Here is a 22,025-nt window from a genome sequence, read left to right on the forward strand (position 1 = left end):
CCTTTCTTGAGCAACCACTGTGCAGCAGACATTTTGCTATGCTGTCCATATATTAAATGTAATCCTTAAAGACATACGAAGTGGGTATTTTTATCCCCAATTTATAGAAGAGGGAATTGAGAAAAAAAGAGGCTAAATGACTAGGTTTACACAGAGAGCAAACTGATTAAACCTCAGGGTCTGCACTCTCAGTTCAGAGATAAAGAAGCTGGTCTATTCCTGAGACCCCTGCCTTACTCTCCCACTAGAATCTATGACCCCAGTAGATGAGTCTAGCCCAAGTCCTGGTTTCTGTCTTACTAAATTGTGTCTGGATATGATATTCATGTACAGGGAGTGTGACCTATAATACTTGTTCATAGATTGTGTTCTTCAGTTACTTTGCTGTTCACTCATTCACTTATCCATTCATCTACTTGTTTGGCATCTATTTATTGGGTGCTCATTCTACATTAAGTGTTGTGCAAGGACTAGGCAGTTGAGAACAGCTTGGAGTTAGACATGCAACCAAATATGATGGTCTAACAATAGCTGTAATGGAGGAGAGGAAATTGAGTTTGTGAGTCGGAGCCAGCAGACAGGGGCTAGGTGTTTGAATTGGGTCATAAAGGATGACCCAATGGAGATACTTCAATCAGAGGCAAGAGGATTTTGAAGGAGCATATGGCAAGTTCAGGGAGCCACGATAGGTTCAGCAAGTGCTGGAATTCAGGCAGGAGATGAGAGAGATGACATGGGGGTCAGGAACCAGATTACTAGGGACCCTGTATATCCTGCTGAAGAGTGTCTGTTCAAATGAAAGCTTTAGGTGAAGCCTGCCATTCCTCCACTATGTAGAATTTCTATTAGTAGAAGATACATCTTATAATTTTGGGGAGATATCCCCTATAGCTCTTAATATTACTTATATAATGGAGTCGCAGTAATGCTTGTTGAGTGGGAGTTTATAATCTCCTAATAAGTATTTGTTTAGCAAATACCCAAAGAGATGACACTATAACATACCCTACCATGTTTGAAATGTTCTTTAATTCTTTCCCTCTTTGTAGTCAGCCTAAAACACTGAAAGGTAGTTAGCTTGAGAAATCTGTCTGAAAGGCTTCCTGATTCTAAATGATGTGTGGAGTTATCAGGGTTTAGTGCACACGCAACTACTTCTCTGCTTGGGAAGTTTACCTCCTGTGACGAATTTGATTTTCACCCCATAAATTCAATCTGCTGACTTGCTTCTTTACATTATTTCTGATTATAGTTTTGGAAATCATTTAGACAGTGATAGTTTCTAAAAGAAAGGATCAAGGGAAGTTTTAGGACCAAGTGCTTTATTTCATGTTTCTTAATAAAAACTGATAGCTGCAAAGTTTTGTTGTATTAGGTACTCATTGAAAGAAATATTTGCATTTTCTCACTTTTGCATGCTTTTGTTTGTCTCAGAATTCCCTCTTTCAACAAGCTGAGCATTACTTCTGGTTAACCCCCTTTCCCATTTTCTCTGCAGGTGCCTACACCCTGCCAAAGGCAGTATAAGGCATCGTGACTCAGGGGACCAAAGGAAAGATGAACACAAGGTTTCTAATGCATCCCCCTTCTACCCCCATCTGTGGAACCTGAGAATGGGGAATTTGTTCTTCGGAGGAAATGAATGTAAATTGCTTTCTTGCTTTCAATGTGGTCCCTCATCTTAGAGCTTGTTATTTCTTTAAACATATCTAAATATGACTTGGTAATTTCACCTTCTTATTCAACTTAAGTACAAGCAAAAAGGTGCTTGGGGTGCTCCAGAGTGTTTGATCCCAAGCTTTCATGTGGTCTCATGCCTCTCCTTGCACTGGTATGAGATAAAAGGAAACCAGGTATTTTCTTGTTCAAGATCAGGGTGATCAGAATGGCAGTTTAGGACATAACCATGATCACTGCTGGGAGAGGAGAGGCTGTGTGATGTTTTCCTATTAGGCACAGTGTGTCAGATTTGTGTAGCTGTCAGAAAGGGCATTTCATTTCATGCCTATTTGTGATTCCTTTGTTGTCGTTGCTGTTGCCAGTTTTAAATTCCTGGCATCATCCTCAGTAAAACTGAATGAGGGCTGTTATGAGTGGTCCATTCCAATGGTAAGAGAACAGCTACTTTTTGAGATTCTTACTATGTTCCTTCACTGTTCTTCACAAGTATTAACTTTACTCTTTATCCTCACAGTAATGTTGTGAGATAGAAGGTGCTATCCCCATTTTACAGATGAGAAAACTGAGACACAAGGCATTTAAGTAACTTATCCAGGTTACATTGCTCATAAATGTAAGTGGAGCTGGAATTTAAACCCAAATAACCATGCCAGCAATAGGATGAGGTAAGAGAGGTACCCAGGGCACAAAATTTAAGGAAGTACTCCCTCTCAGTCACCTGGAAGGGCAGAGTTCAAACTTGAGAGTGAGCGCCTCCTTAAATCGTGTGCCCAAGGCACCTCTTTGCTGCTCACCACACTTCAGTTCCAGCCTTGTAAATAACCTTGGTTTGGAGCCTGGATAGTATTAACCTTCATGCCTCCTGCCTCTCTGGTCCTGACCCTTATGGATCAGAGTCAGCCTTCAATAAGGAAGTAGATTGAAGAGCCTGAAGAAGGGTCTGTAGGTGCTGAAGAGACCAACAGAGATAAAGCCCAAAGTAAGTATCTTTCTTTAGATTTCTCCCTTACTCTTGGCTGGGGATTCTTCTCTTGCACTATGTTCCCTGCCATTCTTCTCTTTTATGGCTTTGTCTCACCCCATCCTTCTCCAGTACAGAAAGGAATAAAGATATTCTTCACCTGAGAGGTAAATCTCTGCATCCCATAGAGAAAACTCAGAAAACAGCATTGCAGCATATGGTGTATCCTCAGTTGGGCCTGGCTGTCCCCAAGTACCTTATTTCACCTGTTATGTCCAGTCACACTATGATGTGCGTGTTGAAGTCAAAGGTAATCCAAGAATACATATCTATAAGGCGTCTCAGGATCTTAGAACAGATCTGGTGAAGGGAAGTCAAATGGCCTTAGAGAAAAGGAATGGATGCCCAGGATTTCAGGGCAATAGTCAGAACTCTCTTCCTCCCCAAACCCTGTACTCTTGAAAACCCTTTAGTGCATGTGGTAGTTTTTGAAAGGTACAAGACTTTTCCAGTTAGCTGACAAATGGCAAAATAATCAGTATATCATTAGAACAAAGAGGTCCTTCTGTTCAGTCCTGTAGAACCCAAGACTTAAGTAAGACTTAAGACTTACTGGAACTAGGGGCTGACAATATGGGAACTCTCTCTGGTACTCTTCAGTGATGGACCAACCTACCCCTTGACTCAGTGGGCCATAGAATAAGCACCTGTGAGCTGTTATGAACATGTGTAGAAGGCCAACAGCAGCTGGGGCCACAGTTGAAATGAAGGAAGATGACTGTTATGATCTGGTAACTTTTTAAAGCTTCTCAGCATCACACTGAAAAGTTCCTGATAGTTTATTTAGGCAAACTTTTACCAGTGAATTCCCAGCAGACTGGTTGATGATGTCTTCTCCTCTCTTAGAGACCTCATGCCAACAGAGCCATATGGGAAGGACCTCACCACATGGACAAGTCCAGCAATACTAAGCCAAAGGAAGAACTGAACTGTGAATAAGCATCACTTGCCTCTTTGATCAGGTTCATAAATCTGGGTCCAAGGCGCCATGGCTTGTGTCGATGGCACTGTAGGGAGCTGACGGTCAGTTGGGAAGCCCGGTGGGAGGCAATGGCCACCATGTACACAGCATCATACATTAGAGCCGCTTCTGTCTGTGGAGGAAAACACACACCACATCTTCAATTCCTCCTTTGCTTACCTTGCTTTATCTACTTCCTTATCTCTTATTTGTCTGATCTCAACAGCCATTTACTCTCCAGCTGAACATCTTTCATTCTCCAATAGCTATTTTTACCTAAAATAATACCTCATACCCCAGAGTAAATTGTAGTCATGACTCTGCTTTGTTTCAAGTTCTTAAAACAAACAAACAAAAAAAGCAGCTTGGATCAGACACAAAAGATTTGATTCAGGGAACAAATACTTTTGGAGTATCTTATGTTAAATCCAGTGTTAAGATCAACTACATTGAGTTAGAGGCTCAGTATCTCAATATCAGATTTTGTTTCTCAGTATTTACCTATCTCTATCAGTCTATTTACTTGTTTATATTTGGTAGAAAGAAAGTGCTGTGAGTAAAATTAACATGTGATTTCCAGATAAGGATACTGATGTTGGACATTTCCATTTACAGTAGTCAAGAATGTTATAGTCACAGAAGGAGATTCAACAGCAGATTTGGAGAGACTCTCTGAAGAACACACATGTGTAACTTGCTCAGAAAATGTGTGCTCTTGTCAACATTCCTTTCCTGATGGAGAATGTAAATAGTCATTCTTTTGGGGGGGCTAAGCATGTCATTCTTCTGCTCCTCATGAATGTTCTCTTATTTGCAAAATTTCACATAACATTCTCAGCATTTTATAAAATATACTGCTCTGTGGTTTTCTTTTGAGGATAAAATCTTATAATACCTTCACATTTTACTTGAATATTTTCATAGCAACTTCAAATATATTAGCTCATTTGAAATTCTCAACAACTACACAAAATAAGTAGAACAGATGGATTAAACTATTTATTATGTAGGAAACTGACCTCCAGACAGTATATTGATTTGTGTAGGGTCATACATATAGCCAGTAATTGGCATAGTTAAACCAAGAATCTAGGTCAAAGAGTCAAAGAATGAAGATTATCATGTAGTTTTCTGAAATCCGTTGATTTATTCAACATATATTCAACAAATGTTTATTCAACGTTTGTTGAACACGTCTTGATGGAGGTAGAAAGGGAACATAACGGGAACTACATCTTGCATTCTATTAGTCTTTGAGTCCAGAGACTATCTCTACTTGGAACACTTACTCTTCTGTGCAATCTCTATCATTGCACTTTCCATGTAGCATATTTATAGTTATTTGTTTTTATACCTCTTTCTTGATAAAAGTGCTCAACTTCATTTTTTAGTGGCTAGCACAGTGCTGAGCGTATAAAAGTTGTTTAATAAATGTTTGCTGAAGGAATTAATGTTATTTCATGCTTAAAATAAAATACATTTTTGTGAGAACTGTATAATCCCAAGGTTTTATGATATATTTCTAAGATTAATTACTTCACTTATACTTACTATGAGTGATATGTAGAAGTTGTGATGGTGATGATTGTTAAAGCTCAAAAATATTCTGATCATTTCAGTTCAAGACTGATATAATCCATTTTATAGATCAGAAAACTGAAGTTCAGGGAAATGGACTAGTCTAGGGCCAATCTATTGACAGAATGAGACTTTTAAAACTGCAGTCTATCATAATAGCCGACATTCATTGAGCACTTATACATCAGGTGCTATTTCAAACATTCTGCAAACATTGATTCTTCACCATAACTTCCACTCTTTTATGGATGAAGAATTGACAAGGTTAAGTGTTGTCTCCAAACTAGTGGTGTGAAAGCCAAGATTCAAATACAGGAAGTGGTGCTAGGGTTTTTGCTCTCAACCACAAAGCTGAGCTGCCTCTAAACCAACTATTTGTCTGGTGATTTAATGATTATAATAGTAAGTCAGCAATGATCAATATTCGTTGACAATTAACTATATGCCAGGCACTAGAAGCATTTTACATATTATCTCCTTTAATTACTGAAATCAAACCTTTGGCATAGGTATTGTCTGCATTTTACAGACAGAGAAATTGAGGTTTGGAGATATGAGAAATAACTGCAATAATTGCCTAAAGTAATGTAGCCAGTAAAGGAAGGAATGAAGATTCCATCTCGGGATGAAAGCTTAGATTTCAGAGCTCATGCCCTTAACCACTATGCTATGGGGACCTGGACCTTTTTAGCAGTAGAATATAACTTTTTTAAACACATTTGTATATATATTAACTAATTGGCTGATTGATTTCATTCAGAAGTGTGAGGGGAGGAATTCCAGTGACCTAACTTTTCCTTAAACTTAACCTAGAGACTAGCATTTTAACTTTCTTTGTCAAGGTTGGCTCTACACTGGGCTGGGTAATAACAAGGTTCAAAACTATAGGCTGGATCAGTGCTTTCCAAGTTCAAAGAAGAAAACCATTTATTCTAAAACTATGCTCCCCCTTGGCATACAATGTTTTCTTAGATTGAGGAGACGTTTACTCTAAGTATTTTATAGCATTAATAAACTACCACTGAATTTCCTCCCCTTTTCAGTTCTGTGCTAAAGGCCTGCTTACCAAACAGCAATAACTCTCAAGTCATTTTAGCTAAATATACAATAAAAAAATTGGCTCATGTTTCAAATTTTATTGTTCCAAATGTGTTCGTTTTCACATTTTATTTACACCTGAAGCCTGGAAGAAACCACATTGCTCAATGCCGAAAAGAGAATCTTTTTACAGCAACATGGAACACGAAACAGGCATATTGAAACTGGGCTGCTCTCCAATGCATGATGTTTTGGTTGTTACAATGATGTGTGATGAAGGATTAACTCAGAGGGCTCAGGGTGCTCAAACCCTGCACATTCTAAAGAAAGGACTAGCCTTTGACCGGCTTCTGGAAGATTACCTCCTTAGAATATCCTGCCTGATCAGATATCTTTACATCCCTGGGGTCTTGGGCAATGCAGATAGTTTATGCTAACACTGTGATTTATGGTGAGTGCCTATTTTTGTTCATTTGGGGCTCTGGACTGTGCCATATAAGTTTGACCTCTGGAGTGGCTAGAGACCAACTAAGTTCAGCTATGTAGGTGCTCTATGCCTCGTGACTGACCTCCCATAAAATCCCTGGACACTGAGGCTCAGATGAGCTTCCCTGATTGGCAACACTCCATACATGTTGTCACATGCCTTTGATGGGAGAATAAAGCACTGTCCATGCAACTCCCCTGGGAGAAGACCACTAGAAGCTCATGCATGGTTTCTCCTGGACTTGGTCCTTTGTGACTTTTTCCTTTGCTGATTTTAATTTGTATCCTTTTGCTGTAATAAATTGTGACTGTGAATATAACACCTTTTCTGATCTCTATGAGTCCTCTTAGCAAATCATCATATCTGAATGTGGCCTTGAGGACCCCAATACAAACCAATGAGCTACTATGTCACCTTAGGGATGGGCACTAACAACATGATATGGCCTTATGGAGTCTCCATATTTTGCTACCTACCTGATACGTAACTGTTGTTGGAAAAAGCTAGAGGAGTTAGGGGTGTTGAAGGGAGATCTAGTCTTTGGAAAGCGAATGAGCAAAAAGTATAGATTTCCCAACTTCTCTCCAAATTTGGAAACATCCTCACTAACCTGATAGGGATAGACAAGTCAGTTCTCTAGGAGGGAAATACTTTCAAATAATACCTCATCCTCCTCATTTCCTGAATATCCTTTCTTTCATAGTGTTAACAGTTTCCTCTATTACAATGCAAATAGCTCACTCACAGCATAGAGCTAACAGAAATTTGCCTCTTAGTGTGAATTAGCTGGCTTCCTTCTTTTCTGACACTTGCCTCCTGAAGCGATGAAGATTCTGGTGAGGAGGGGAGGACTAGTGTTTTGCCCACATGAACCCTGCAAGGGAGCCCAGGATGGTGGGGATGGATGCTTCTGAGGGAGCCAAAGTGGTAGGAAAAGCAGGGAGCACTCAGGAAGTAGGAAAGAGCAACTCACAAGCAAGCTGGGGTTTGGAAACAGGTGGTGGAAGGTAGCAGAGATATCACCATGTACTCATAATCTAGAAATTGAGCAGTTAGGACAGCAACTCCAGCAGGTCCAGTGAGGCCTGGCCCAGAAGTTGGCATATTGTGAGTCTCAATGAGTATTTGCTGGCTTTTGAGAAAGGCAAGAATAGGGGAAACAGGACTATATGTGGAGTTGGAAAACAGACCTGGGTGATGCCACTGGTCATACAAGGTCACACAGGTCCCGGGGAAGAGGCCACCTTGGGCTGTATGTGCAAATCGAAGAATGCGTCACTTGTGAACAAATGGATTTTGCCTTGAATAAGACAGAATAAGAATTCTGCCTCCGTATTTCAGAACGTCTTTTGTTCTTCTTTGATTGACTACAAATTGGCAAAACAGCAGGTACCATCAAGTAAATGCACTTCTATGTCCTAAAGGCTTTGTATACGTTACCTGATTTAATCTGTAAAGTAACACTGTAAAGTATTATTATACAGATTTACAGATGAGCTAGCAGGCTCAGAGAGGCTAAATAACTTAGGGTACTTAGTTATTCAGGACATAGCAAGGACTAAAAAGTAGGTTTTCCTTATCTGGAAAGACCTTTCTTTTTCTACCAAATTGCACTGCCTATTGTCTTTCATCACAAGGGTAACAGTGGACACTCAAGGTGGACACTCCAGTGGGACACAAAGTTATCTTCTCTGTGGATCATCATTAGAGGAAGCGCTTAGATGTAAGATAAGGATACTGACTTAACTTCACATTGCGAAGCTATTTGAAGAACTGGGAAGGCAGATGACCGATCAATGTTTCGATATTTCCATGACTCTATGCAGTATTGACTCATACACAAATTTTGGTTCACAATCAGAGAAGAATCCATGTGAGAGTGAGCCAGTCCATTAGCCTAGTCTATCCTCAAAAGCCAACAGAGCAAAGTAGCCCAAGTGCTGAGAGAAATTCAAACATAGAGGAAAGGAATGAAGTAGACCTTACAAAATCACTCTAAACTTCTATTGTGAGTTAACACTTTGGTTGATAAAATACTTTTTTTTTTAAATCTCAGGATGTTTTTAAATAATGAGTTTCACTACTTTTGAACTCTATTGACTCAGTAACAGTTTTCTTAATTAACTCAGCTTTAACCCTGTTTTTAAAGTCAGTATTTTTTCTTTAATTAAATTTATAATTCTTAAACCTGAAGTCAAAATTTTTGGAATTAGACGTAACTTCTTATTTTCAGATTTGGATGTGTTTTGACATAATGATATTCTTGGAAGATATTTTGTGTGTATGACGTTCTAAGATATTCTTAATAGTTAAAACATTGAAGAGGAAACTAGATAAGTAGGTGGGAAGTAAAAATATATAGATTTAAAAAAATTCCTATATTATATATTCATATGTGCATCTGTGTTTGTATTTGGTGCACAGAAAAATATGAGTATAAAGCGCTACAGGGAAATTCACTTTGGACAATGGTGGGATAATGTGTGTGATTTAGGAGAAAGAAATTCTATTATAGCAAGGGTATTACTTCAATACTAACAGTGGTTAGTCTATGGCTAATTTTTGAAATAATAGTATTACTTTAGAATAATCTCTGTCTTTACTAATCATGCCCATTGCTCATTTATAGGAGCTCTTTTTGGATTTTTGCAGTATTATTTCAGGGCTACATGAATATTTTTCATTTAATGTCTTGAGTCTTAGTAGACCTCAATTCATATTTATTTAGTATGTTAATTCCTTTATTAAATACATATTTATTGATGTCCTGCTTTGTACCAGCCCTTTCCTAGCACTGGGAATAGAGCAAAATATGAAAAGACAAAATCTCCAGCTTCATGGAGTTTATACTCTTACAGGGGATGGCACCGAACAAACAAATCTAAATATGACGTATTGTCATAAGGGTTACAAAGAAAAATAAAGCAGGTTAGGGGAGGGGGAATAACAGGAAGGAGCCTACTATATTAGGTAGCAGATTCGTAGAAGGCCTCTCCAGTGAGGTAGCATTTGTGCAAACCTGAACAGGGGAAGGTTCTAGGCACTGGAGGCAGGACATGTTGGAGATGCAAGAATGAATGAAATGTTGGGCCTGAGATATATAGGCCCAACGGAATCAAAACCAAAGGACTTTTCATCTTTAAGGCAGAGAAGGAAAAGTTTGAGTATGGAGGCACTTTGAGAACAAAGACCTGTTATCACTGGGCGGGGGCTTGGGGGCTTGGGGGCTTGGGGACTTGGGATGTGCTCTCCTGACTCAACGAGCAGTCCATTAGATGCCCTTATACTTGCCCTATAACCTCTCTGTGACTCTGTTCTACACCTCCAAATTAGCCACCTCTACTAAAGCCAAAAGGAAACAGTGAACTGCAAGATGGACTCTTCGGATGAATAAGGTCAACATTATGCTTCATCGGGTCAATTTCAAGGCTCTGTCCCCATGACTATAGGATCTGAATTCTAGTGGGCACTGAGTGCTACCTCTTTTTTCAACTAATAATATCATGACCTAAAATAGCTACTCTACCCACATTTATAGCAAGTTGGTGAGCCACCGTCTTCTGTTCTGATAAATCCCATTTCCTTTTTATAGTTTAAAATAATAATAACAACAACAGTGATAACAGAGACCCCTCTGGTTAGATGAGGAAACAGTACTAAACTCTAGACTGAGTGGGATCTCTCATCTGCTGGGATCTGGCTGTGCTGTGCTTCCCGTCCACAGGGCTGCTGGGCCTGAGCAGGTGAGAATGGCATGGCTCTGTCTCCCTCGTGCAGTTGTTTCTCTCGTCTCAGTCAATGTGTGCAGTGTTCCATCAGTTCAGTATAACTGAAGGGAAAAGACACTTTTTTTTGACAAACTAAGACATACTTGTGATGAATATTTAATGTTTGGCGTGAATCCACTATCTGTGTTCATACAGCTCCAAACTATAACTCTTGGTGGTACATAACAAGCATAGGTAAAAATCATTGAAGATCGCATCCTGTGATAGAGATCTGGTTAGGAATGTGGGGTGGGGTATGGGTAGATTTTGAACCATATTTGAACACACTGGAATTACAAATCCAGGAGGGAAAGAAAAAAAAAAACACATTAGTACCTGTCTCTCTTTCTCTCTCCCTCCCTCTCCCCTTCTCTCTCCCTCCCTCCCTTTCTCTCTCTTTCTTTAGCTTTTCTTCTTCCTTTTCAGAAATCTAGTATTTCCCTGGATGTTCTCCGCTTGTTCATATTCAAAGCAATGTTTCAAATCATCCTAAGGCTCATTTGTACCAAAATGCTTTCCATCATTATCTTTCAGATCACTTTGTATATTTTAAGAGTTATTTCAGGTTTAAAAAAACAGTCAGGGGCTTTGAACACGGGATCATCCAGAACCACTTCATTCATTCACTTACTTCTCTTTTTTGTACTACATTAAAAAAAAGGTAGAAAAAGAAGAGAAACCCCAAGTTTATTTCTCTGTGAGATACCTTTCAGTTATCGGTAAATTACATCTTAAAAGTAAGAGTGCTTCTCCCAATGATGGAAACAGGGAATGAAATACTATGCCAATTTAAAATGCTATTACCTGCCTGCATTCCCAATATCTTTTCCCTTGGATGACACTGTTCTGACACAGAAATCTTTTTTTTTTTTATCTCCTGCAATTTTCTTCCATCACACAGGGAGCTTCATTAGAGACATAAAGCAAGGGTAGGTGCATTTGACAACAAGAGACGAATGATGTTAGTGGGAAGCTCTCTGATGAGGCAGTTTGCCATTTATCTGTTCTGCAGAGTACCTCTCTCTCCTTAGGAGGCAGGCTTGGCATCTGCTTCGAGCGGGACGTATGACTGGTGTAAAGCACTCTGTGTCTGCAGAGGTGTGCCTCCACGTACCCAGGACAGGCAGAATGTGAACGCACCAACTGTAGGGAAATCCGGATTCTTCCACATGTGCTTCTGCTTGCTGAGATGTAGCAGAAGCGAGGAAGGCAAACTGGTTCTGCAGAACCTTTATAGGCAGCTTCCTCCTCCTCTGTCCCTCCCTCCTTCCCAAGGCCACATTCCCAGGGGCAACCGTCTCCCCACTTACCCTTGCTTTGGTTTATGCTTTGTCTCTACTTGGCTGACAGTGGTGACTACCCCTGTTCACTTTTTTATCTAAGGCCATTACTGTCAGGAAACTGAAAATAGCAGTTTTTGATAGTAGCCATGTACAGGCTTTCAAAACAGTAAGTTCCCTACATATGGACTTTTCCCTTACGAACTTTCAAAGATGCGAACATGCGTTCCATCAGTGCCAGGCGTGAGTGAAATTGGAGCTTGCCCTCCATCTCCCATTGCTGATGATCCTTCCGCTCTACCATCTCCCACCTCCTCTCCCTCCTCCAGTCAGTAACTCTTCTTGCCTGTTCACTGATGCCAGCCCCTGGATGCCAGCTGTGGTTACTGTACTTTTCAAGGTACTGTATTGTAAGATTAAAAATGTTTTCCTTAATTTTTGTGTTTGTTTTTTATGTATTATTTGTGTGAAAAGTATTATGAATTTGTTACAGTACAGTACTATATCACGGATTGCGTTAGCTGGGTACCTAGGCTAACTGTGTTGGACTTACGAACAAATTGGACTTACGAACACACTCTTGGAATGGAACTTGTTCATATGTAGGGGACTTCCTGTGCATAAAATGTTTCCTCCTCCTCTAATACAAGTCAAGGCACAGGTTGTAACACTCTTTCCTCGCACTATGAAAAGCATTTGCGATTCTCAACCCCTGAGGAAGTCAGACATCATCTCAAATGATTTTATTTTAAAAATACTTACTGTCATCATGCCATCCAAAAGGCCAGTCTCAGGCCTGGGTGGGGCCTGCAGTCTCTCCATGGACCACTTCTCAATGATGGATGACACGTGAGGATTGTCAATATTAAGCAGCCGAAACCCAGTCATATTGACACCACTGTACCTATAGAGTTCCAGATCTAGAGCAAATAAGTCCTGCGCGGTATTAAAAATGATAAAGGTAGAAAGAGTTAACATTTTCAGTGCTCTTGATGCAAAAGAGAACTAATGATTGCAGAAGCAACAAATAGATTAAAGCAAGAATGACAGCCATCATCCCATTGGTTCTATGAAAGAACGTTCCCATTATTTTTCATTTGCATGCTGCCTGACAAACTCTAAGGCAGTCATCAGTTTTCATTTTCATCTTTTTTTTTTTTTTTTTTGCAATACTGTTAGAGTTTGTATAAACCAAGAACAGGAATTTAGCTACCAATAATTAGTATGCCCTTGGGCACAGGACATGACATTCTGAGAAGCTAGAGAATTCTGTTCCTAGGATGTAGTCTTTGGGGAATTGAAAGGGACATTTGTGTCCATTTTAGTTCATTGCCTTTATTTTCTAGGTGAGGAAACTGAGGTTCTCAGTGGTGATGTGACTGGACCGAGAATGAGCCACCTGTCAGGGGCAGTACCACCCTTACCCATCACAACTTGCTGCCCCAGGCTGCCTTGAATCTTGTGAAGGAGGTGAAGTTTGGAACTTGCACATACATTTGACAGGAAGATCACTCTCAGCAAAAACAACAACAGCAACAACAACAAAAAACCATTCCCCAGCTCACTGAAAATAACCCACGCCCCATGTAATGAGATCACTAAGAATGCTCACTGGACACAAGCTCAGAATAAGAACCAAAGTGTTCTCTTCAGCGAATAAAGTGGAGCCTATTGTTGTGTGGACCATTTTAGACAATGTTGCAGGAAGAAAACTTTAACGCACCCTAGCATTTTCCATTACAGATGAGGCTGAGTATAAACCAGATGTTAATGTTGGCTCACATTCAAAATAGACTTAAGAGATAATTTCAACTTTTTCCTGTAAAGAAAGTTTAGATGCTAAAACGTCATTAAAATATCTTGCATTTAAGAATAAACCAAACTTTCAAAACAGCATTTAACAGTTAATAAAAGAAAAAAACTTCCATAATTTTTTTCTACTAATGTAACTGCTTTATGAAAGTACAATACAAGACAGTATATACCTGTGATGATAGTGGTTACTGAAGAGAAGTAGCCTCAGAAACACTCTATGATTTATATGTGCAGAAGTTACATACATACTTATTCTTTTGAGTAACTCTTTTCTACATTACCACTTTTTCCCAGGATAGCTTTGGATTAGACTGTAGAATCATAACAATGTAACTCTGAACTCCTGGCTCATGTAAGAAAAGTGTTCTGCCTTTCAAATTGTTATATTTATTTCCCTTGCACTAAGTAACTAATTTTCTTTTTTCTTTAAGTTTTATTAATACTCATGAGCAGGAGTGGTGAGAATATAAAAGCAAAGCACGGCAGAATGCAGATGCAACCACAGGAAATTGCTTAAAGAAGCAAATTTAAAGAATAAGACCCAAGGAAGAACGATTCCTTTAGCACACTCAATGAATAGGAGGAAAGTTACTCAAGCTACAGGGGTCAGACAGAAACTTCCAGGATGCATATTGAATCCTTTATTAATGCAACAGAAATACAATGTGCTAAAATGGATACATTAAACATGTGCAAAACTAGCTGGATCTCCAAATTATTTCTGTGCAATGTAGAATATAAAAAGTTCAAAGTCCAATTTTCAACATCCGCTCGTTAGTGGAGGAGGAGGAAAGCAACAGTTTGAGGGCAACTGGTCTATCCTTCCATTGAAGACCAACCTTTTCAGGCTTCATAGTTTACATTTTTCCCAAATTTCAACAAAACCTACTCCTACAGGTGTGTACACCTGAAGATGCTAGAAAATTCTGAAGCAGATGGCCATCGTGCCTTGAGTAAGACCTACGTGTTCATGGTGACGGGGGAAGGACCATATTTGTGAGCAGAGTAAGGCACTTTCCAGTTCTCAGGGTCTCCCTCAACTGTTCTGACAGAGAACCTGATCAGGATGTCAACGAGGGAGGGAAGACCACAGAAACTTTAGTTCAGGAGCTTCTGCCCTACATCCCATTCCCTTCCTCCAAGCTCAGGAGCAGTGATGATTCTGACAACTGCCCCAAAGCCTTTGTTTCATGATATCCTCTGCAGCCCTTCCTGCTCTCAAGAGACTTGAGTCAGGAATGGAATTTACTGCTTCTAGAAGTATGTGTATGATAGCTGCCTGATTCCAAATTCTTTGATTTCCCTAACATACCAGCCTGCCTTGCCAGTTTTATTTGGTAAAATGATACTCTTACTGAATCTCCCCAAATCTGGGTAGATTTTGGTGGACCCAATTTCACAGGTTAGAAATGGAGGCCTTTCCCTCCTCCTGAGACGGCCCACACTCTGTCTGCAGAGTGTGTTTCTCTCTAAATAAATCTCTAAATAAGCTTCTTTCCTATCAAAAAAAAAAAAAAAAAAAAAGAAAAAAAAGAAATGGAGGTTGGTCCTGTGTTTTCTTCTCATGTAAGAGAGTGGAGTATGTGTGTTGGGAGGGGTGTATTGTGTGTGTGTGCGTATGAGAGAGAGAGAGAGAGAGAGATATCAAATCATTTTGATGTGTTAGCTGCCTAAATCATTCTCCCTTGATCTGATAATCTCTCAGAATTTAAGGTTGTATAATTTCTTCTGAATTTCTCAGGCTTAGAGCCATGATTTTTCTTATGATGAAAATGTTCAATGTGGAAAGCATCTCCCAAGCTCCTTATCTTGATGGTATTCAAAACACCTGACAGGCAACCCCAGGCTAACCCAGCTATCCACTGGACACAGGTGGGGAAATCACATCAGATCAAAGAATGCCAAGATATACTTCGGAGTGCCCTCTAATATGTACAGAAAATGTAGATGATTTTTCTTTATTAATAGTTTGTGCTTTGGCAGTTTCTATTTAATGGAAGCTTCATTTTAATGCCTTTCTGGATGCACATGCATTGATGTTAGTTAAGAAAAGAAAGAAAGAAGGAAAGAGGGAAAGAAGGAAAGGAAGGAAGAAAGGAAGGAAGGAAGAAAGGGAGAGAGAGAAGGAGGGAGGGAGGAAGAGGGGGAGAGAGAGAGAAAGAGAAGCAGGAAGGAAGGAAGGAAGGAAGGAATGGAGAAAGACACCTGCTGTTCAGCATTTCTGGATTTAGAGGGTTCTTAGGAAAGTAAAACAAATCTCCATGACAATATCCTGCCTTGACATGGGTGAGGCTGACTTTAAAATAACCAAAGATGGTTTTTTAAGCGTGGAATACATTTCCACCAGATATGCTTACCAGGGTTGTGAAAAAGTAATGATAGTACTCAGTCATCATGCCCATGAACAGGATCTGCAAAAGAGGAATAAGGGAAGAATCAGAAACAGAATTATCATAAAAAATAGATAATTAGTAGGTTGACTACAATAGCTCAGAGACGTAGAATAGGAAGGGGCTTTGGAAATCCATAGACTCAGTAGATAAGAAACCTGAGACAAACCAATGATTGATGTGGAGCTAGGACCCAGGCCACTGACCTCCATCTAATGCTCTTTCATTACGCTATGTTTGCCCTTCATGGAAGCAATTGGTCTGATGATCAAATTTAAAAATAGTTTATGCTCAACAAATTTTAAATCTGGAGCTGTCCATAATTGCACGGAGTTTTGCCTTTCCTACTGCCTGGGTTTCTGAGTAATCCCATGCTTAGATATATATTTTATTGATCTCCTTAGCTTTAGTACTTATCATAATGCCTCAGAGTAAAACTCATTAAATGTTGACTTGGCAATACTGATATGTAGATATATTTAAATGAGGACTTATAAATATGTATATCTCTGAAACCCTTCTCTCTACCCCGTTCTCATCTTATCCCACAGAATGAGTAGGGAAAAAGAGGATTGTTTATAGATAGAAGGATGAGGACTATTTTTATACCTATTCACACTGCCTCTTAATTCTGATTCTGTTACCTAATTGGAATCCTGACAGTCCCAACATACTGTGTGTATTGTTTTCATTTGGTGGCGGGGGGGGGGGGGGGGGGGGGCGGGGCAAAAAGTAGGTAGACAGACACAAGGGTTCTAGGTAGAGGTAGTTTCTTAAACTATGATTTTTCTTTTGGATTCCTGGAAATAGTGTCCATTGAGAAGAAACAGTTGCACATGCTTTGAAGGTAAGATAGTGTCGTTCATTTTTGAAATCAAAAGTATCACTTTCCGTAGGGCAGGTCACCAAAGGGCTATGGGTGCTGTCTTTTTGGTGTTTGCATAGAAATGAATGGAGAAGAGTCAAAAATCAAACTTTCAAGACAGTTTTCCCAACTCTGATACATTCTGGATGCAAATGAGAATCCCCTCTGGAAGTTTTAAAATCAGATATTCTTAGACTCCATCCCAGAGACATCCTGAATTAGAATTTCTGAGAGTGGAGTTTCTGTATTTCACAGCAATGGCTGATAATCACTGCCCTATGGAAAACATGTCCATTTGCATTAAGGAACAAGGACTTTCAGTTGAAGAGATGGATTGAAAACATCTTCAGAAAAGCAACACAAGTTATCAGAGGTTTTATAAGGTGCCTAAGATAGGTAAACTAGAATGATTTTACATGAAAGGGGATAAAGAATGGAGAGAGTATTTGGAGATGGCATGTAACACCCACGAGCACAGATCTGACACATCTTATGCCCTCTCTGCTAACATGGAAGCCAGAGGAATATTTACTGAAATTGTAATGTCATGATGGCAAGACAAATGACAGGAAATTCTCTCTATGAATCATAAGCCCACAGTATGTATGTCCCTCCTATGGTGATAACTAGACCAGGTGCACAAAAGGATTTTTAAAAGGGTAGAATTGCTTTAGGGCTATCAATAACATTTAAAGGCATGCATGGCGAGGTCTTGTTAGCTGGTCTCTTATATCATTGGAGCATAAAGAGCTAACCTGCTGAGGTCAGTCAGGAATTCAATTTTTCATTTTGGTCCTTAGTATAATTGCAGCCAAGACTATCTCTTGAAAGGGAACTGGCAAGTTTTATTTCATGATATAGACCTGGACACAGAGGTTTAAAGTATTGTTTCTGAAACTAAAAAAAACCCACAAAGGCATCTGAGTTTTCAGCTTCTCACATGGGCTGATTTTTTCTTTTTAAACTTTATTATGGAGGATTTTGATCACCAGTTGAGAGCATAGGCTTTTTTTTTAAGCAATCATTCAACTATTTATTATTATTATTTGTAATTTCTGGAGGCAAATATTCATTTGATGGGTCTCTTATTTAATGTTAGAAAAGATTGATGCAGATGCAGTAAATAAACAGCTAATGGACCTGCTTTTGTTGGAGGAAGAATCCTTGAGTCTTTCAGATACACTTTTTATGTGATATACTAGAAAAATTCCCATTCTTGACTTTCCTACCTAGTGCCTGGGTCAGTGCTTCCTGGTTCTTCCCTTGAATTTCCTAGAAACGAAAATTAAGAGAGAAGTATAGTCATGGATCATTGAGCTGTCAACTTTGTGGACTCTCTAGGACATGGGTGAATGAGAAATTTTTAGATAGAATTAAAGCCACTAACACCAAAAATAGTGCTTTTTAAACAATGGTCCTTATCATGGTTTGTAGACTGGTTGGGACCAGCTGCTCTGTTGTCTAATAGTAGTATACTTTATACTTTATAACATTCATACAACGATTTTCTCTCTGCTTGTTGGTATTTCAACTAAAAGTCATTAAGGGATTACGAAAATGTCACATCAAGATAAATGTCAGTTTTTCAAATAAAGAGCATAATCATGATATGGGGATTTTTAAATGGTTCTTTGCAAAACTGACTTTTTCCTAACAAACATTACCTTCTTTGAATTTTGTTACTGTACTTTGCTGGATGGACCAGGAGGTACTGACATAGGCAGTGTACACTTTACCAAGACAGTATTGCTAGAACTAGTTTTGGCTCTATTTAAATTGTTTTTAATGGTGCAAAACACATCACATCACACACACTAATGAGTAGTAAATGTGGCTGTCAATACTATTTGTATTGATGGCATATTCCCTTTAATTGCTTCCACCAATACTTTAATAATGGTTGTTTCCTAACAGAACTATTCTTATTAAATAACCCCTTGAAACCATATTGTTGACATGGATTGATAGACTGTAAAAACCTAGTCCTTTCAATAACATTTTATATCTATAGTAGGGATATATTGGATACCTACTAGTCTCCTTGATTTTGGAAGACCCATAGTGTGGACTTCATTAGTGCCATTTCCAATTTTCCAACATGATGGGATTGCGTTTCCTGGCCCCTTGTGCTTGGGTGGGGCCATGTGCTGGTTTTGGCCAAGGGAGTGGTAAAGATACTGACATATGTCACCCTCCAGAGTTCTAACTCACCCTGACAAGTGACTAGCCTGATATTCAGTGCCAGACAAGCTGGGTTGGTTTTGTTTTGTTTTTCTGAATAAATACAATTATCTGTTTCATGAATACTGCAAAGTATGTCCTGACTTTGTTTTGATTACTAGGGACTTTAGGGTCAAAATTGCGGGTCCTCCATTAGTAACTAGTCAGGAACATAGGGTACATGTTCTATGTGCTAATGTCACTCAGCTTTATGTTTTTCTTATCTAATTTTCCCCTTGGTATCAACTTCTCTCCTTTCTTAAAAAATATTTATGAGTTTGTTTCAAATGTATTTTTTAGGCTGCTTCAATTCTTTGTGTAATAAAGATATAAATAATCATGATTGGGAAAGCTGAATAAATTTTTTTCCATAAAGAGAGATGAACTATTTAGATCTGATGTAGCTAGGTTAGGTTAGAGAACAAAAAAGGCCTCCAACAAAATACCATTCATCGTTAATCACACTCTATATCCCTGCAGAATCAATGACAAGAACTCAAACGTTCTTGTAGATGGTGATGGTTCATTTCATGTGTTAGCTTGACTGGGCCGAGGGGTGCCCAGATTAAACATTCTTTCTGAGTGTGTCTGTGAGGGTGTTTCCAGATGAGATATGCCGTTGAGAAGGCGAATGATACCCTCCTCATATGGTGGGCATCATCCAATCCACTAAGAGCTTGATTAGAACAAAAAGGCAGAGGAAGAAGGAGTTCATCCCTTTTCCTTCCTGCTTGACTGCCTGAACTGGGACATTGGCATTCTCCTGTGCTTGGACTGAGATTTTCACCATTGACTCTTCTGGTTTTCAGGTCTACAGTTTCAGACTGTAATTACACTGCAGCTTTTCTGGGTCTCTAGCTTACAAATGGTAGACTGTGGGCCTTGTCAGTCTTCACAATTACGTGAACCAATTCCTCATAATAAATCTCTTTCTCTATAATTCCTATTGGTTCTGTTTCTCTGGAGAACCCCAGCTAATACAGAGAACAACTCCAAAATACTAAAAGTCCTGCATACTCTGCATACATATGACATTCCATTCTATCTAGATAACACAGTCCTTAAACCAGTGAGGGGAAGAGTGGCTGACACGTGAAGGCTTTCTCTGTATTACGCTATTATAGAAATGCCACAAGACTATTCTATGGTTTCAGTGACTAGGAAATAATTACTGCTTTCTTTCTTTTGTAGTTAAAATGAATCATCAGAAGGCAGAATAAAACTCACTGGCAGTTGACTCTTGGAAGGACAATTCTAACGACCCCACTGTTATCAAGATATTCTGAAACACAGTTGTTCTTCATTAACTGTGATGGCTTTGCCTTGGCCCAGCTGCCCTCTGGAGTTTTTACAATAGAACTCTCATGGACTTGTTCACAATAGCATTGACTCTTCTTGGTCTAGCTCTGTCGTTCTTGGCAAAGACTATCTCTTGAATTTAGATGAGTAAACACATCACATACAGACCGAGCATCACAAAGACCATGTTTTAGTTTGTCTTGAGTGCCTGCATTCAAGTCTAGGTGAAGACAGTTGGAGGCTCTAATTCCTCTAGTTAGTGACAGAGTTGCTCTATAAGACACTTGGAAAGTCTCTGAGTAAAAGTCTTCCCATAACATGTCCTGGTATCTTAGGATGCCTATGTCACATTTCAACCAGATCTTTTTCCAGAAGGCAACGCAGAGCTATGGAGACAGCAATTCTCCACAAACTCTCAGCATCCATTGCTAAAAGCAATTCATATGTCACAAATAATTGGCATAACGCTGCTATCATAGTAGCAGAAACTGAAAATGGAACCTGAAGTGCTCCTAAGCAATTTTGAGGGATCCTTGTAATATTTATGTGTTTTTATTACTGTATCTTTCCATTGAAAAATAAGTGTCTTCGAAGTTTATATTGACTAACCTAAAGTGTATTGCTCCTTTTATAGCCCTCTCAACATCAGGATACATTCTAAACCATCAGACATAGTTTCTAGTCAATAAGTTCAAGGGAACACCTTCCAAATGTGTGATGTACAATGTGGCTAAAATATGATTTTACCCCAAGATAGAAATAAGCTATTTCAGCATAAAAATAATCTTTAGGAAGCCAGTTGAATAATATCAAATCTCAGAGAAGCAATTTTAAGAGAAAGGTTTGAGCTCCAGGGTGTAGCTCTTTCTCATCTGCCAACTGTGGAACTTCAGGCTGCAATTACACTGTCCTCTGGGCAGAATGCCCCTTTGGCAACACAATTTTTAATGTTGGTCATCAGTGGAACAAGCTAGGTATAAGTAGGCCTTTAGATCAGTCTTTATTGATGTAAAAAAAAAGACACTCATACAACACTGAATGACTATAACATATCTACAGAGGTAACAGTGGAATGTATAGAAAATAACACTGGATCCCTGAAAACCCTGATATATAGAGAACTACTCCATATTCTTATGGAGTAGGCTGAATAATGGCCCCTTAAAAATGTCCACATCCTAATTTCTAGAATCTGTTAATATGTTACTTTTCATGGCAAAAGAACTTTTCAGATGTGATTAAGTTAAGGATCCTAATTTATGGGAGATTACTCTGGATTACCCAGGTGGGCCCATGTAATCACAAGGGTGATGAAAGCAGATGGTCAGAAAACAGAGAGGTGATGTGGAGATGGAAACAGAGGGAATGAAAGGCAATGTGATGGGACCACAAGCCAAGAAATGAGGGCAGCCTCTACAAGCTGGAAAAGGCACAAAATTAGTTTTTCCTGAATTCTTCAGAAGGAATATAATCCTGTCAATGGCTTGATATTAGACTTCTGACCTCCAGAGCTGTAGGAGAATAAATTTTTATTATTTAAGTCACTACATTTGTGACAATTTGTTACAGCGTCAATAGGAAACCAACACTCCTCATATGTTCATCTTTCTGGGATTACGGCCTA

At 39.2% G+C, this 22,025-nt stretch overlaps 1 protein-coding gene across 9 annotated transcripts in view; it reads right to left on the reverse strand.

The window, feature by feature from the left end:
• GRIK1 (glutamate ionotropic receptor kainate type subunit 1) overlaps positions 1 to 22,025 on the reverse strand; it is a 399,708-nt gene that overhangs the window by 108,472 nt on the left and 269,211 nt on the right. For all 9 annotated transcript variants that reach the window (XM_057696841.1, XM_057696847.1, XM_057696845.1 and 6 more), the window contains 3 exons: positions 15,985 to 16,038; positions 12,575 to 12,748; positions 3,652 to 3,795 (listed from right to left, as the gene is read on the reverse strand). In XM_057696841.1, the coding sequence (XP_057552824.1) occupies positions 3,652 to 3,795; positions 12,575 to 12,748; positions 15,985 to 16,038 (372 nt within the window). The remainder of the gene's footprint in view (positions 1 to 3,651; positions 3,796 to 12,574; positions 12,749 to 15,984; positions 16,039 to 22,025) is intronic.

This window comes from Hippopotamus amphibius, chromosome 10 (genome assembly GCF_030028045.1).
Source record: "Hippopotamus amphibius kiboko isolate mHipAmp2 chromosome 10, mHipAmp2.hap2, whole genome shotgun sequence".
Classification (NCBI taxonomy): Eukaryota; Metazoa; Chordata; class Mammalia; order Artiodactyla; family Hippopotamidae; genus Hippopotamus; species Hippopotamus amphibius.